This window comes from Camelus bactrianus, chromosome 13 (genome assembly GCF_048773025.1).
Source record: "Camelus bactrianus isolate YW-2024 breed Bactrian camel chromosome 13, ASM4877302v1, whole genome shotgun sequence".
Lineage (NCBI taxonomy): Eukaryota > Metazoa > Chordata > Mammalia > Artiodactyla > Camelidae > Camelus > Camelus bactrianus.
Genome location: NC_133551.1, coordinates 43243770 through 43261863, shown reverse-complemented (window position 1 = coordinate 43261863; position 18094 = coordinate 43243770). Strand labels below are relative to the sequence as shown.

The window sequence follows — 18094 nt, the reverse complement described above, 5'->3', positions numbered from 1 at the left end:
TGTCCGAAAGATTCGAAACTCCAAAAGCTCCTCTGAGTGCCTCCGGGAGGGGAGGGGGCGCGCCAGGGAAGGAGTGAAAAAAGTGGGCAAGGAGGAGCGTTGAAAATACCGTGACAAGTAGTTTCCGTGTGCCCGAGAGCGTGTGAATTCCGCCTAATTACCGTGTCCGGTGCGCCTCTACGTAGACGTGTGTAACCCCTCGGTTTCTGGGGCGCGGGCTCCGCTGAGCCGCTCTCACTGGCCGGAGCGCTTGGCAAGGCCGATCTTCCCAAGTAGCCCTGGCGGCCGGGGGGCGGGATGGGGACAGGTGACAATTCAATTACTGCGGTAGGGTTGGGGGTGGAACGGGGGCGCGGAGGTGGAGAAGGGAGGGTGCTCATGGCATAAATGCCAGGACGATTTTTTCTGCCTCCATCCGGCTGTTTCAGCATGCTCCCAAGTCCACAGCGTTTGGGGTAGTTGAGACTGGTTTTTTCCCCTGCCTTCTTTAAAACGCAGATCCTTTATTTTTAAAGTTCTGATACGATAGGCATCATGGAGGGTAAGTGTGATCTGAGGATTCTCGTTTTCAAAAAGTATCCGGGAGAGGAGAAATGAGATTGCGCCTTCTGTAGGCGCCCGCCCGAGCTGTGCGCTCTGAGCCTTTCCTCTCCCTGCCCCCCTTACCCCGTCCTTCTGCCCCATTTTGCTCTCATTTCCTCACTTCTGCAGCATCTAGATTTCTTTTCCATGGTGGTGGGATTTTTTTTTTTGTCACTGTTTTAAGGTAACGAACAGATTGATTTTCTTTTTTAAACGAAAGTAAAAAGTGACCTGTTTCCCCCAGATCCTCTTGGATTCAGGACGCACGTCAGTCAGTCTGTCCTTCTGGTCCAGAGACAAGGTCGCCGCGGTCCCCAGGAGTAGTGTTAACTTTCGCCTTACTCTCCTGTCCTGACGTCACGGCCCTGAGGAACAGCTCTGTCCGCAGAGGAGGTAACAGGTTTCGGATTTTGTTTCCCCTTTGAATGGGAACATCTGGAATTAATGCCGCGATCCTCCGGCGGGATCGCCTCGTGTTTCTCTGGCTGTGATTCTGTGCCTTTTCTTTCTGTCTTTCCCTTGTTCTAAAGTTCTGTCATTCCCATTTTTTTTTTCTACTTTTCTCTCTCTCCTTCAGAGTAAAGAAATTTCGTTTAATTCATACGATAAATGAATTTTTCTGTCGTTCTCCCTCCACTCCCGACCAAGCGTTTCCGCGTTGCTCTTTCGAACTTTCAGGGCCACCGGGCTCTGGCCGAGCCGTCTGGGGCACGAACTGGCGACGCACTGGGCAGGCAGACTCCGACGGGGGCCTCGGGACACAGCCCCTTCCACCTGGTAAGACTGCTGCTGCCAGCCCAGCGGCCTCTGACGCCAGGGGTTGGGGATTGGGGTAGGAAGGCGAGACCAGCGGGGCCCCATCGGACTCTGCGGAACCTCACGCGGGTTCCTCCGGGAAGCCAACCTGAGGACCGGGCGGGACATGGGGGTGGGGCGGTTGGTGTGCTGAAGAGCCAGGCAGATTGCTTCCGGAAAGTTGACGAGGCCGGCGCGCAAAGTGCTTCGACAGTCTGTGATAGTTATAGAAACCGGATTGTTCGCTCCTAACAAATTCTACTCGCTGGATCCCGAGAATGTGTTTAGAAGAGAGAAGGGGGTCGGCTCCTGTTGAGTCTCCCGCGTGGAGTGAGGTTAAGGGAGTGAATCTGGGGTAATATGTCCTGCAGGAGCATAGAACCCAGACCCCAACTTCCAATACCTTGAGGTCAAGGAAGTCTGTGAACTAACCGCTCCCTGACAGGTGATGAATAGAGGAGCGAGGGCAGGATCTGGCGCTGGGCCGCCAGGCGCCTCCTCCCAGAGCTACCTTGGATGAAGTTTTCCAGAAATTATTTTAAATCCCAAACGAAATGAACTATAGGAATCCTCCCAGATTCGGGGGGGGGGGAGGGCTTGAGGCCAGAGCACTGTGAGATTCCCCGACTCTGGTCCTGGAGCTCCAGCAGCACCCGAGGGTCAAGACACAGGACTTGGGATCCCTGTGCGCTTTCCCTCGGATGTATGAGAAACTTGTTTTCTAAGGAGGGGTAGAGGACACATCCTGGAACCCAGCCTGACAAGAGGGAATCTACCTACCCTTAAAGCAGTTGCCTGCCTCCTCACATTCACAGCCCAACAGGTCTGGGACTCACAACCTTTCTGATGCCCCCGAGGTTAGGGTGCTCCTGTGAGTGAATGTGTCATGGAAAGAAACAGAGTAACCGTCTTGGGTCGAGGTCACTGCACTCACACCTTCAAAGGCCACTAGGGGCTAGTCCTGATTTGGACTGAGTTCGTGGATGGGAGCAGACAGCAAGGGGGTGGCGGGGCTGAGCCTTTAGAGGAGGGGAGAGCATGCCCATATTGAGGCAGCGGGGTGTGCTTTCACACCTGAACACACAGCCTGCACATGTGACCTCATTATGCACAGATCCTGGACACATCCTCTTACCTGCCTGCAGTCCACCCACGGGGTGAACGCATCTCTGACGCTCCCCTTCCAACCAAGAGGACCCCTTCTGAAAGTTTGATGGACTTCACAGAACTCTCATAAGCATGTCCTCATTCTGGGACATTCACTCGGTGTGTGCCTCTCACCCAGACATCTACAGACTCCCACTTCGGGAACTGAACATAAGCTCATGCAAGTGCATCCCCACTCGTCCACGGACCTAACTCTACTTCAGGGCCCTGCAGACGGCTGGACCCTGGGCAGAGAAAGCCAGACCTCTGGGACAAATAGGGTGGCTGAGGGTAGAAAGCCCATCTTTACACAATCACACACATATACACTCACCACGTACGCATGTCCTTTTTAGCTCAAACTCATTTGCTGATGCTTCTGCTGTGCCAGAGTGTGGGGGTCCCGAGTGAGCTCTCTGAGCCACGAAAATCCCCCTCCTTCCTGTCTGAGACTGGCCCCAACTCCTGACCCTGCCCAGGTAGTGGTGGGTTCCAAAGGGATGGCTCTGAAGGAGACCCAGGGTGAGGCCGGGGTTGGGGGTTGAGGGCAGGGAGGGGCCTGAAGGCGCGGCGCGGTGGCGCCGAGTAGGAGCTGGGCTGGGGGCGCTGATGGGGGACCCGGGAGGCATTGACTTTTGCGCTGTTTGCCCGCGGCCTTGGAGCAAGCAGACGCCATCTGTTTGCCGGCTGCGGCGATTCCCGTTTAATTACCCTCCCGGCAGCCTAATAGAGATGATATTAAACTAAATCTTTCTGACATTAAAAGTAATTATCCCCAAACCAGTGGCTCCGGGATAGAATCGCCCCTCCCGTCCCTGCCCCTCCACTGGCCGCGCCAGATTCCGTTAGTTTGGCTGAAAATCTTTACCGGGAAGGGGGCGCGGAGAAAAGGGGTAAGGTGCCTTTGGGAGGAGTCTACCTAGGCCGCCCCATGCATGCTGCTTCGGCACAATCACAGACTGTCTTGTATGCACGACACTCGTGGATACACACACACCTGTACACACACAGACACACATTTTCCTCTGGATCAACTCTCGAGCCTCATTAATTAAGACTCTCAGTCGTGTGAACCCTCAGATAGGGAGAAGAGCAGCCTAGTTTGCTGTCCCTGTCTCCAGCCCCCTAAAATGGCTTCCGCGTGGTCAAAGCAACGGATCTGGCCTAGGGCAGGGCCAGGGACCCAGGCGCAACTTTGCAACCAGAAAGACCCTCTGCCACCGTGACTCTTGACTTCTCAGGCGCTCTTCCTGTGAGGGGCCCTGCGTCTCCTGCTTCCTTCAGTGTCTTACTTAAGCCCACCACCTCTGCAAGGCAAGTCCTGTTACCCCACTTTACAAGTGAGAAAACGGACTCAGAGAGGTGAGGTGATTTGTCTCACATCTTACAACCAGTATGGGCCAGAGCAGATAGAATTCGAACCCAGGAGTACTGGGGAAGGCCCCTGCTCAAGGCCTGAGTTCTGCTCGGTTCCAGGCCTCGGCTGGGCACGGCGGACGGATGTCTGGCCTGGGGCCCCTCTCCGTCTCGTGCGCCTGCAGGACCAGCCTTTTCCCGGGCTTTGGCCACCCTCGGCTCCAACGGAAGGAGTGGACGGGGAAGCCAGTTGTGGGCGGGGAAGCGAGGGCAGCCACCGGAACCCCAACGCAGAGCCCCAGCGGCAGCCCTTCTTTGGATCAAGCCCCGGTGTCTACAGGGCGCGCGCAGGGGAGGCGGCCGCCCAGTGTCGTCAGGCTTCCTGTCTCCAGGTCCTTCTGACTGAGAGCGTCTGAGCCTGGGACAAACGCGCGGAGCGGTGGCGTGCATCGCCCAACTACCTGTTTCTACTTTTGAGCGCCTACTGTGTACCACTACTCTGCTAAACGCTTGGTGTGTGCCGTCTTGCTTGTACGCAGTCCTTGGGGGTGGTGTGACGTTCTGCGTGTCAGAGGCGAGTTTGCCGAAGTTCCAAGGTTCAGCGAGGCGACGTAACTGGCCCGAGGTTACAAAGCTGCTGAACCTGGAAGAAGACAGGAACCCAGATCCGACTCCCACTCTCAGGCTTTTTTTTGTTTTTTTCTCACCTTCAGTTCTGGGCGGGTAGCAGCAGACCTAGAGGCTTTCAGTCGGTTTGATTCCATTGAACTCATTTATTCACCGAAACACGAGAGAACTGGTCATTCATTCATACCTTCATTTAATTAATATTGAGCACCTAGAATGTGCCAGGCCCTGAGGACTGGCGATAAATCAACCATGATGGGCCCTTAAAGAGCCCGTGGGCCAACTGTGGACACAGTCACCTACCAGTGACCTCACAGTGAGAACAGGGCTGAGGTGGGAGTGGGGAAAGGAAGGTCAAGAAAGACTTTCTGAAGAAAGGGACCCCGGAAGCAGGACGTTAGGTTTCCCAAAAGTGTATCTGGAATATATACTTTTCTGTGTACCCACATTTACAAAAATATACTTTTTGTTTACTTGCTTTTTTATTTACAATATGGTAAGAATTTTTCATATTAATCAATATATCTACACAATCTTTTAAAATAATTGCTTAATATTTCACTGTATGGATATACCTTAATTTAGCCAATTCCCTAATAATAATAATAATAATAATTATAGGTATTGAAGTTTGCTTCCATTTTTTGCTATAATAAAAAAATGCTAAAAAGAATATCCTTTGTGAATTGCCTAATTATTTTCTTAGGATAAATTCCTAGAAATAAGATTGATTGGTCAGAGTGTCAGAGGCTTTTTTTTTTTTTTTTTTTTTTTTAAGGTTTTGGTAGCTCTCTGTCAGCCCTCAGGAAAGGTGTCAACGAATACACGCAACAGTAGTGCATCTTGCTGATCTTTTTAATCTTCGCCAATTTGAGCAGGAAAGATGTATCTTGTTGTCACTATAATTTACATTTCCTTAGTTATTCCTTAGTTTTTCCTATAAGTGTTGGTCACCTGCTTTTTTTTTTTTTTAAATCTCTGTATGTCTTTGTGTATTTTTCTACTGTAGAGCTTTTCCTTTCCTTAATTTATAATAGCTGTTTATATATTAAAGGCAGCAGTATCCTCTTATATGAACACATGCCTACATTTCTCCATTTTTGTTGATCCTGTTATTGTTGTTATACCAAAATTAAAATTTTTCATGAGGAGTCAAATCTGTCATTTTTGCCTTATAGATTCTACCTACAGATTGTATTTAACAAAGATTTTTCAAATCCAACATTCTAAAAGCATTCACTTATATTTTGCATGAGTGCTTTTTAAATTATTTACATTTATAGCTTTAGTTCATTTGAAATTAATTTTGGCGGACCATGTGAAGTAGATCCGTGATTTAATTTTCCCCAAATCATTAGCCAGTTATTACAGCATTGCTTAATGACCCACTCTGTCCCCACTGACCAGATATCTACACTGCATTCTCTGATGACCTTAAGTCTTCTCAGCGCTTTCACATCGAGGGAGCTATTTCCTTCTGCACCAGTCTCACTTTTTAAATTACTGCAGTTCTGCAATACTTGGGAGGGCAAGTCATCCTTCTAATTCCTGATTCTTTTTTTCCCCCAAAATTCTCATGGCTATTTAGAAAGATAGTCTTCTGAATAAATATTTTAGAATTTTAAAATCTAGTTTTAAAAAGAAAGTGAAATTTTAAAAAAACTTGGGAAATTTGGTTTAATTGTCTTTAAAAATTAATTTGAGGTAGATTATACATCTTCACAATATGGTATTTTTCCATCTAGGACATGGTATGACTTTCAGTTATTCATGATTTTTATGTCCCTTTGTAAATTTTGTCATTTTGTTCCTATAGTCCTGCGTGTTAAGCATATTCCTTGATATTTTGTGTGGCTATTGTGAATGGAATCTTTTCACACATTACAATGTGTCTAACTGGCTATGACAGGAGCATAAGAAAGTTACGATTAGAGTATATGTATCTTGAAACTGGTGTCCTTTCTGACCCCTCCCCATTTTAAATTAGTCTCATAGTTTTCCAGAGCTGAGTTTGGAAAGGCCATAATTGATCAGGCCGAGGAAGGGATGGAGAGAGAGGTGACTCTGCGTGAATGGGTGCAAAGGAGGAAATGGTGCAAAGGCCCAGGTGATTTGCAGGTCCTCCTGGGGCTCTGGGGACAGTAAGCACCCACAGAGTGGTCTTCTTTGGGCCTTCCTTCACCTGGTCTCCATCTCCCAAGAGGGCCTTTGGAAACAGTAATTCCGGGAATCTGCTCCAGTGCGGACAAGCCACACAAGTTCTGACTGGGAGTCTCTGCCACGCTGTGTGACTGTGAGCGAGTCGCCAGCCCTCTCTGGTCTTACCACCCAGCGACCCTGAAATTGGATTACCAGGAGGACAGCAGCAGCCAGGCCACTGCCTTTAGGGGAAAGAAAATGTGAAGACGAAGGGCATTAGGGCTAGGCTCTTGGGCCAGTTCAGCATGGGTTTGAGTCCTGACCCCTCTTTGGAAGAGCATGGAGGGATCCTCCATCAGCAGCTACATGCTCCTAGTCTGTAATCCCCAGATCACTGACCAAACTGAAGGCAGGAGGGAGGGATGGGGCTGCATGGGAGAGACCTAATCCATCCTCCCTCGCAGCATCCTACTCCACCCCGCCTCTTTCTCTCAAATAAAGAATTCTCCTACTCTGACTTCCACCACCACCTCCCCACCTCCTATTCCTTCCACCCCTCCATTTGTGCTGGGACTGCCCAGTCTTCTTCCAGGCTGTATATGATGCGGGAGTTCCAAGCTGCATGACAAGTTCATGGCTCTATACTGGTTGGCCTGGAGCCCAACATATTACCTCTCCTTCCCGGGTGGTCTGGGTGGGAAGGTGGGGGTGTTGGAGTGTAGTGGGGGGGGGTGAAGCTGGCTCACAAGTAGACCTTTTTGCCCCAATGGGTGGTTCAGACTCCAGACCTGAGGTGGCAAAGATCCACTGACACCTCCTCCAGGTTCCCAGTCCCAGGCCAATCAGTTACCTAGAAAACTTTGACTGACTCTTTAGCCCCTTGGGTGCCCCACTGTCTCTTGTCAGAGGTGCAATTGGCACATGCTGACCCTGAAAGCTCTCCAAGTGCCTCTGTATCCTCCCTTTCTGAAGCCACATCTGGGAGAGGAAGTGACTTCCCCAGGGTCATACAGCTAGGTGGGGGAGGGACGAGAACTATCTTCACTTGTACAGAAGAGACTGGCTGGAGACTAGGAGGTGGGGTAGGCCACTTTCTCCAGCCCCTGTTGTCTGAACTGACCGCCTGGGGGTGAGTGTAGGAGGTGGAGGAAGGGAGCACTTCCTTTGGTGTTTGGAGCCTCTTTCCTTGGGGATTTCTTTACTCCCTTCTGTGCACCTGGGACCCCCTTTGCCCCTCGGGACTGACCACACTGTGCTCTCTCTGCTGCTCCAGAGTCTGGTACCCTCCTTCCTGCCTCCTCAGCACGTTTGGTCACAGGGCCTGGCTGAGGAGGGCTGCTAGTGTGGAAACCCACCTGGGCTGGAGTCCTGCATTTGTCACCTTTCCTCCTATGTAGGATGGGAGGAAAAATCATGCTTTCATGGGATCATTGTGAAGCTTCAATAACACAGTTCATGTAACGTCCTCAGTGTCTGACACATAGCAAACACTCAGGTATATTGAGTATTTTTATTTGTTAGCAGTTGTTGGATGAATGATTTCCTTTCTTTGCCTTCACTCTAGATAAAGTTCCTTTCTCAGTACCTTTTTGTCTCCATCAGAAGGAAGACTATGGAGCTGGGAGCTTATAACAGGTTCTGCACTTGAACCATAATCTGAAAACTCTCTGCAGAGTCAGAACTCTGATGGATTTGCATGGTCAGAGACCTCTGGAAGGGCCGGGGTGCTCAAGATCCCAGAGGGACCCTGGGCCAGCTGCCTCTCTCGCTCACCTCTCCCACTCCACCCCCACCTTCTCCAGGGGCTCCGTTAACCAGATGTGTTTGCCACAAAGCACGAAGTGGTTCTGTGTTGTTAAGAAAGGAGCAACATAGTCCAGGGCCCACCTCCAGCCTCTGGAAGCACCCCTCCTCCTATCTCTTCTCATGGCCTCCACTATCTGGAGCACTCCCTGGCACTGCTGGTTCCCAGTGGGGCCCCCAAAGGCAGGGGCTGGGCTCTGTGCCCCCATGGCACAGTGCCACTTTTATTCCAGAGAGTGTGTTCTTCTTTCTGTGTCCATGACCTACCATAGTGTGTAGAAAGCTCATAAAATGCACCCCATTTTTATATAAAGAAACTGAGGCATGTAGGCAATAGCTGTGCAAGCCAGCTCCTCACTGACGCGTGATGTGGGTGAAGGCCGCCAAGACGGAGGCTGAGTCACTTCACCGCTCTGGCGCTCCGTTTTTCCACCTGCAGAATGAGGAAAGGTAGACTTGCTGGATCTGGAAATGCTCTGCAGTGAGAACAGGACTATGCAGACCCAGCTAGGAAGGTGATGATTCCCTTGTGGGATGCTCCATCCAGCTGAGACGTGGGCATCCACCTCTGGAAATATGGCAAAGTTCCTGCCTCCACACCTGGTTTCCCTTACTTGTGCTTCCACCCAACTCCCAAAACACGGAAAAGTTTCAGTAAGACTCTCCTTGTTGCCAACTCCTTAGGAAAGTCCTGTGCACATGTTACTAGTGTGTTTCTGAGTAAGGCAATAACATTTCTAGGGGCCTGGGGACCTAAGCCCAGAGGGGCAGGCTCAGTCCTGTAGGATGCCTACCTTCTCTAATTCTGGGTTCTCTGATGGTTGGGCTGGCCCATTTAATACAGAGCAGACCTCTGGCCAGAGCTCCAAGATAGAGGTGCCGCCTGGACTGGGGCCCTTGTCTGGGTTTCCACATTTCCTGGAATTCCTCTACCACTGACCACACTGCCCTGCAATCGGTGGCCCCACCCCAGCTTGGGAGTTCTGGGCCAAGGGTAGAGTATTTAACAAAAAGTCTGAACGACGAATAGATAAGTCAAAACTGATTTGATCTCCGTAAGGCAAAGGGCACTTGCATAAGTGTTGGTCTGATGAAAATGCATGGTGCAAAAAACATTCACCTTGGAGTTAGACAGGGTATGTTATACGGTAGCTGTGAGACTTGGGGCAAATGATTTAACCTGTCTTAGCCTCAGGTGGTCACTGTATGAGACAGGTATGGTATGTTCCACCTGAGGGCAGTCCTGTAGTTCATTCATTCATGTAACATTTACTGTCTGTGCCCTGTGCCAGGCCCAGTGGGGATAGACTTGTCATGGGACAGAGGGGAGACTTCTGTGCAAATAATCACAATAATGTGATAAGTGCTCTACTAGGGGGTAAACACAGGGGTTAGAAGGGGCCCCTAACTTGTCCTGGGGATTCCATGAGGCTTCCTGGAGGAGAAGCAGTGGAGTGGAGCGATAATCACCTGAACTCTGGAGCCAAACTGTGTCTGAATCTGGCTTCTTGGTTTACTAGGTGTGACCTTGGGCAAATTACCTAATCACTTATGCCTCAGTTTGTTCACCAATAAAATGGAGGTAGTAGCAGCTCCTACTTCATGGGATTGTTGTGAGGAATAAGCAAGTTAACACTAGTAAAGCACTTAGTGCCTGGCCTGCAGTAACAGGACATAAATGTTCACTACCTTAGCACCAGCCATTTATCAAGCACCCACCCGGTGCCGGGCCTGGGATCAGACTGACATGGACTCTACCCTCATAGAGTTTATACTTTAGGCAAAATCTGAGCTGTATTGAAGGACAAATTGCCTCTTATCTAAGAAGAGTTTGGAAGAGCAGAGGGCAGTGGCTGCTGACATTTCACAGGCAAGCAGAGCAGGAAAACTCTAGAGGGGACAGAGGAGGGACCCTCAGGGAGGTGGGAGGAAAAGAAGTGCGGTACACTAGAAGTGGTGGGGGGAAGCAGGGAGAATGTTTATTACACTCTGTCATCTGTGGGTTATAAGTTACAGCTACTTGGCAGCCCAGGGAGGAGCCTCATCAAGGAGGGGAAACAGGCAGGCACGAGCGCTGGGCTCAAATCCAGAAGGGCAGGGTCAGCTCCTCTCCCTACGAGCCGCCTGTCTCCGGGACAGTGACATAACTGCTCTGAGCCTCAGTTTTCCTAACTGTATAATAAGGACACCAACAGAAGTGACCTCATAGAATGATTCTGGGCTGTTGTGGGAGAGAGTGCATAAAGCCCCCAGCCGTGTGCAGGGCTTACCTGGGTGCTCACACCAATTCCTGTACTCTGTGTCTCTCCTCAGCAGCTCCAGTTGGTTTTGCTCCAGCTCCAATTAATTAACTGCTTCAGTAACTATCGGGTGCACAAGTGCTACGTGCCAGACCCTGGGCTGGCTCAGGGAATAAACAGATGACTACGCTCTGGTCTCAGCCTTCACAATGTTCCCAGATGAGCTGGATGTCAGAGATGGAAACGACCACCTTATTACTCCATGACCATCATTATTTCTTCGTTAAAATTCAGTTAATAAGTCCAAATTTACTGGGTGCTTACTACATACTAGTCATGTCACTAGGACTTGAGCCTATGAAGTGATTGCAGGGGCTCTGAGTCTGGGGGTAGGACATGTAAATCCTGGGAGGAAGGGAAGTCGTGGGAGGAAGGACGTGTGAGCTAAGAGCTACAGGTCACAGTGATCCAGCGCTACAAAAAAGGCAGCACAGGGCTGAAAAGTCCCAGCACAGACACCTAACCTGGAGGCTGTGCAGAGGCTGTGGTAATGGTGGGGGAAACCATCTTGGAGGAAGTGAAATCTAATTGAAAGTGAAGGATGGATGGTGGCAGGAGTCTGATGGTGATGGAAGAGCACTCAGCGCCGAGGGAACAGTGTGCAAGGCTGGAGGTGATGGAAATCTGATGCTTTCAGGAAACTGCAGGTAGCTCAGGATGTGTGCTAGGGCGTGGTTGGAGATGCAGATGGGGAGGGAGATAGGGACCAGATGACAGGAGTTTTAAATCCAAGCAGAGTCTGGATTTTATCTGGAGGGCAAAGGGAAGCCTTTGAGGGGATTAAAGCCGGCGTGGTGAGGCAGGTGTTCTAGAAAGCTCTTTCTGGCAGCTGGGTGGAGACTGGTCTAGAAGAGAATGGACTGGAGAAAGGAAGATCAATTAGGATGTGGTTTTATAACCAGGGTGAGAAATGATAAAGGTCTGAAGGGAAGAAATGTCAGAGGGATAAAGGATGAAGAAGTAGGGAGTGGATTTTGGAGATGTCAAACAGGCAGAAGCTATGGGAACCATCTTAAATCACTGCATGCACTTAAAAATAAAAGGCATTGCTTACATTCTGGCTCCTGACACACTGGGGGGTGAGTCATTTTGGAAAGCTGAGTTATCTATAAAAATGTGTCTTTTTATCCCTTTTAGCATCCACCAACATTTAAAAAATATTGCTATTGTAAGTATTATTTGAAATGCCTTAGTAATATGTCATACTTTCCTTGAAGGTGGCACTGCATCGTCATAAACACAGCAGGAGCTTTGGAGTCAAAGATCTGCGCCCTGGACTCTGCTCTTTACTAGCTGGGAGCTAGGGCTAGCTCTTCACCTTGAGCCCATTTCCTCTTCAAAATGGGGTCAAGGTCACTCAGCCAGCAGTCTGGGGTGGGGTTACAGGTGACATATGTGATGCGCAGAGCACATGTGCCAGTGCTCAGCAAGTAGTCCCCTTCCCCCACCCTCGTTCCCAGCCTGATCCTGATGGACACCAGCAACACGGTGACACTCCATGCAGGGCTCTTTGACCTTCCCTGAAGGGCCCTAGAGCAGTGCTCCTGGACTTCTTGTGTCTGCTTTTCACATTTCCTGTGTCCTCCCCTACAAACTGCCACTTCTAATTGCTGTCATCATCCATTCTCTTTTCCTTTTGAATCCCACAGTTTGTAGACCAGATAACAGTTGTTCTAACTGCTTTGCATGTTAACTAATAGTTAAGCGTTATTTAATCTTCACAACTTCATCAACTAGGTACTGCTATTATCCATTTGATAGCTAAAAAGCTGAGGCGCAGGAAGGTGAAGTGAATTCCCTGGGGCACACCACCAGTAAGTGGAGGAGCGGGTTGGACCCAGGCAGTATGGCTCCAAGGCTATTTATTCTCTTAACCACACGCTATGTCACCTCTCAAAATTGAGAACCACAACTACTAGATAGCATGCAAACTAAGAGTTAATGGACTGAAGGCTGGAGAGCGAGTCTCCTTTACTGGTGTTTCCTTTTACACCAAACTTTCAAACTGCAGGAGCTGTATGGCCAGTTGGGTTGTTAAGGATTATCTTCCAAAGCAGATTGTTTGAGACAAGGGAGAAGCACTACATGTAGAGGGAGGTTCAAGGCAAGAGTGCATCTCACCCTTTCTGTGTCTTTTAGATAAAAATACGGCTTGTTGAAAAGAAGAATGGACAAATTCAACCTTCTAAATGGTCTGATGCTGTTTGCGTAATGTAAGTGGTGGTTCTTAAATTTTGAAGGGTCAATCGAACCCAGCAAGAATCTGATGAATACAGATTCCCCTTCCAGAAAAGTACACATTTAACTTTTTACATACAATTGTAGGGGATTCCCAGATTTATTCTTGGACATGAAATTTAGAGGTTCTTCATAGAAGAGCTGTGGGCCTGAACATCAGGAGCTTGGGTTCTGACTCTTCTGCTGATATTCTGTGTGACTTAGGCAAAAACTTACCATCCGAGCCTCATGTACAAAAATGGAATGGTCATGTCTCCCTGGCTTCCCTCACTGCAGAGGACTGTGATGATGGGTATGGAAGGTGTGGTAAACTGCGAAGTGCTGTGTGAATGTTATCCGGACACTGAGGTTCAGAGAGGTTACTCACCTTAAGGTCACACAGCTATTAAGTGGCAGAATCAAGGTTTGAACCGGAAGACACTGTAGTCTTTGGAGTGTGTGTGTGTGTGTGTGTTTGTGTGATCTCCCTCTAAGAATTTTAAAAAGGATCAAATGAGATAAAGCATGTGGAAGGGTCACATAGACTGTAAAGTGCAATGCCCAAGTAAATTCAGGATTCCACGTCCCATCCACCCATGGGATCCAAGACTGGTTGGATGAGTGGCTGAGAGGGACAGTGGAAGTGTGTCATTCAGAGATGCTACTCATGGAGACAATTAGGACCCTCTCCCACATCCAAATGAACAGCTTCTGTGCAGAAGTTCTCTGCAACTTCTTTAACACCCCCCCATACACATTGATCAGCACACTCAGTGCAGCGTGTCCAGCTTTGGGAGTAGCAATTTTAATGCAGCTGCAAACGTATGTTTTTAATGTCACCAATAAAATTTATAAATGCCTGAATCCTATTCTCCTACACTGAAAGGTAAAGATTCCATAAAAGAATTCGGACTTTGGATGCTTGCAATTCAAAGACGAACACCTGTGTGTCCCATAAAACTAGTGTTGCCAGACAATGACAATGCTGCAAACCAGAAAACTCCCCCAACCCAAGTTGCACCTTCTGAGAGGCACTGGGAAATTGGCAATACTTCCTTAAACCATCAAACTAACTCCCTAAATGTATATGTGATAATTCCAGAAACACAATGGAGTGAACTGGAACAGGGTGGGGATGACAGGAGCCCTGGAACTTCCCTCCAGACAGCTAGGCATAAGAGCACAGAGTACATATTCCGACGGACTCACTTCTGTGTCTGGAGGCTAGTATGTAAAGCTGAAGGAAGTGTACGGGTAGGAAGAAGAATTGCAAAGGACATTGCTGTTCTGCAGTGACAGTAAATCACTTAATGTTTTTCTTGGATCCTAACTTTATACAAGTCATTTTAATGTAGGGTTTATAAGAAAGGGCATAAAATTGCTTTGCCCTTCTGTTCTGGAGCTCAGCAGATCAGAATGGAGGGGTGAGCAGTGACACTTAGCTGAGGCCTTTCCTAGCAAAGTGGCCTATAGGACAGGATTTCATGGGACTGAGTAAGAAGAACCTTCCAAGACAGGGTTGAAAAACGGTGTGTGAACTCCATACACATTCAAGTAGCATTTAATAATTTCTATGAAATCGGTTTCAGAGTAAAGTCTATATTATTGGAATACAGAAGTGAAGATGATGGGGGAAACAATATGATGAGGTCAAACCCAAATTAGATGGAACAGATTAACCATGAAAGTGAATTCAGAGTCCCGTCCCTCCAATCCCTCCCACACCCTTGCTGCTGCTCCTGAGCATGGCCCGAGGTCAGGGCTGTGGCTTCTCCACGGCAGCTACAGAACAAAGTCTCCCTGGAAAAAGAAGAGCTGGTACCCTGTGCATCTGTAGCGCTGGAAATGACTGTCATGTGGGGCCATTAGTTTAGGAAGGCAGGAGTGGGGCTGGAGAGGAAGTGTTCAGGTTGAGCTCCCATTGTATCTCATTGGGTCTCTTTCACTGTCAGCCTCCCTGGAGAGACCCCTGGGGCCAGAGAAGGCCTGCACCTCGGCAGGTGGAGCACTGGTCTGCTAGGAACACATCTCTTTTATGAGAGTGTTCAAGGGAAGTCCCTGGTTGGAGTATTAGAGAAAAGACACAAGGTGGAGTTTTCCTGGCCAATGCCCACTTCCGGGCAGAGGGAAAATGATCAGACACATCCCAGGCTGTGGTTAGAGTCTTCGGAGAACCCCTTGGCTTGAGCCAGGGGAAAAAAACCCAGCACTTAAGATTCTTTTGGGCAAATACAAAATGTCAAATCAGGATCCCGACCCCCAGGATAGAGACCACAGGTGACACAAAAACAGATACAGAGGAACATTCCAAGACTGAAAAGAAATCACTGGCGGTGGAGGCATAAATAGTGCTTCCATGAACTAAACTCTAAACCCCAAACCCATAGACTAATAGGAATCTACATTTACTAAATCATTCCAAATTTTTATATGTAAGTTCAGGCAACACATGTCTTCTCAACTGAGCCCCCCAAGTTTGTACTCAGATATTTGAAGTCAGAATTTTCAGCCATAGAATGAGATCCCTTTCATTTCAGATGGGAGTCTACTGTCTAACACTGAAACATTGAAAGAATGAAACAGTGGAGCAGGTTCCTTATTACAGCTGGGCTCAGAGTCCATGGGGTGGCTGCTCAGATTCTGGTGACAGACAAGGTGCTTAAAACACCACATGACAAGGTCCAAATGCGTGATGGAGTAGAGAAAAAAGCAGAAAAGAATCACCTTCAGTGTACACTGATGGACCAGCAATCTAGAAGTTGGTATCTGTGAGGTTCTAACTGCCCAAATGCAAACCTAACAGCAGCTTCCAGCAGCTGGGCCAGAGACTGAAGTCCTGGTACTGGTCCGCTTCACACTATCTCAACATTCACATCGTGAGCTTAAACAGTTTCTCATGCTGTAACAGAACAGCAAATACCTCCTAGATGGAACCTGGGGACCCAAGGCAGCAGCAGTAAATAAATATCTTGCATATATGTCAAGTGCAGTCCTCAAAATACAACCTTACATCTCAGTAAAGAAGTCAGAAAGTACCAACAAAAATGATCCACTTTTCTCCCTGTGTTTCATCTCCATGCCAAGAATTCCCATTTGATGTTTTTAGTCCTGCCTCTTAAAATGAGGTGACAAAGTAGAAATCCAGTCATGAAAAGAAAAAGGCAGAGGTGTATGAGACCTGGCTCAATGAGACACCTCAAACACACAGCAGCCTGGTGTCACGGGTCAGACAGAGCTGTCCCAGACACTGTGGGGAGAAGATGGGCACTGGAGAGGTCAAACTCCTACTTTATGATCACTCCCATGTAACAGTGCATTAGTCATGGAATGAGGGCGAGCTGAGAGGGGTAAGGGAGGGTGGCAGCGTGGTAATTCTCTACAATGAGGGCTGGGAACATATACTCGTGGATGGGAAATTTTAAGTAGCTATGTTTATTATTACTTTTTTCCAGCAATCTTGCAAGAGGCAGAAGTGTGACACTGACTTGAGTGAGACGAGCGTGTAGGTGGGTTGGCGAGGAGCCCTTCTCTTGATGCAGGCCTCTGGCTTGTCAAGGAATGGCTGGTTCCACCGCTGGGCTGTGTTTACTCTTTTGCTTCAAGGAAAAGGGTTTCTTGAGGGAACAACTTTACCTCCAATAATGATTTATTTGGGTCCAGCTGGGTTACCTAAAAAGAAAGAAAACATATACTCAAAAGACCAGAAGAAGCACTATTTTCTCTTGTGGCACAGATCCTACCCCACACCCAGATTTTGAGCTTACTATACACTGGCATAAGCATTTTCACATCTATTATCTCATTTGAGCCGCAAAATAACCCTCTGAGGTAGGTGTGTTGTTATCCCCATTTCATAACCGAGGAAGCCAGGGCTCAGAGAGGTCAAGTCTCACAGTTTAGTGGAAGAACTAGCACTGGACCTCAGGGCACAGAATGAAGAGACTGACCTCTTCCAGGGCAGGTGGAGGGCCCTCGCTTCCTGCACAGCTCAGCTTGGCCAGCAGAGCAGGCGGCCCTTAGGAAAGGGTGCTGATTAATGAAATGACTGGCATTCCTGGGGACCTGTGCTTGGTTAACTGCTAACAGCAGACAAGGCCTTCCAGCTTGGTGGGAAAGAGGTAAGCCTTTAGGGCTGATCTTCCACTGAACCTACCTGGAGTAAACTGCAGAGTGCCCAGCCTGCCGTGCCCAGAGATGAACCGAGGAGAGGCTCCCTCGGGAGGCATACCACAATCTCCTTGCAGGTGGTGGTGGTGGGGATATTTAGTTCCCAAAAAATGAGTCAATGTCATAATATGACTTTATATTTTAGAGATTAAAAATGATTTATTCTATAATATGAACTATAGAGAATAAAGCTAGACAAAATCTTGGCTCAGTTGGGATATGTTAATCATATAGGGAAACTAAATTAAGTTTATGGCCTCCTAGGTTGGGGCAAGGATGTGATGTAGAGGTTTTCTGAAACTGAGAGTGGGAGAAAAAGCCCAAAAATATCCCAAAGGGAACATGAATTTTAAAAAGCTGAGAAATACTGGTTTAGTAGAAAGGACAATAGGCCAAAGATTCTGGTTACAACCACAGCTGTGCTAGCTATTAGCTTTGTGGCTTCAGAGTTAGTATCAACCTTGTAGGACTGATGTGAGGATTAAGTGAGAAAAAAAAATACAATTAGCACAGTGTCTGGCACAGAGCAGGTGTTCAATGGCAGCTGCCGCGTATGTGAGCAACTGTAAGGATGGACGGACACACAGATAAATGGATGAGGGTACATGGGAGGCCAGGCAGTGTGTTCTGTCAGGCACGCACAGGAGTGCTGGACCTGTGGGCAGAGACTCCAGCACTTGAGACAGGCAGTCCTGTCCTCTGCTCAACTCAAGCCACACCTAATGAGATAGCTCCGCTGTCTTCTCCAAGCTGAGGGGGAGGGGCACCCTGGGGGCCCGTGTGTCACCGGGAGGCTGGCGGGCAGGCTGGCAAGCTGAAGGAGGTATACTACGTTTGACTGTATCCAGATGGAACCTGGTATGCCCAGGAGGGTCATTAAAGAGACACATCCGCCTCCAGAATCCTCTCTGCTTATAAGGAATCCAGAGCAAGGCCACTCTACTGGCGTGTCTTGGGCTCTG

General features: G+C 48.6%; 1 protein-coding gene and 1 long non-coding RNA gene across 4 annotated transcripts in view; one reads left to right on the top strand and one right to left on the bottom strand.

The window, feature by feature from the left end:
• The first annotated feature begins 49 nt into the window (after positions 1 to 49).
• On the top strand, positions 50 to 6776 carry LOC141579592 (uncharacterized). 2 transcript variants are annotated; one of them, XR_012511290.1, is made up of 4 exons: positions 50 to 169; positions 827 to 975; positions 1261 to 1359; positions 2492 to 6775. It is a non-coding gene; the product is annotated as an uncharacterized LOC141579592 (long non-coding RNA). The 2 variants fall into 2 exon arrangements; XR_012511289.1 differs by having other exon boundaries at positions 1261 to 6776.
• A 9598-nt stretch (positions 6777 to 16374) lies between these two features.
• Positions 16375 to 18094, bottom strand: part of FAF1 (Fas associated factor 1) — a 376835-nt gene continuing 375115 nt past the window's right edge. For both annotated transcript variants that reach the window (XM_045514318.2, XM_010951821.3), the window contains exon 19: positions 16375 to 16634. In XM_045514318.2, the coding sequence (XP_045370274.1) occupies positions 16551 to 16634 (84 nt within the window). In that variant the 3' untranslated portion in view covers positions 16375 to 16550. The remainder of the gene's footprint in view (positions 16635 to 18094) is intronic.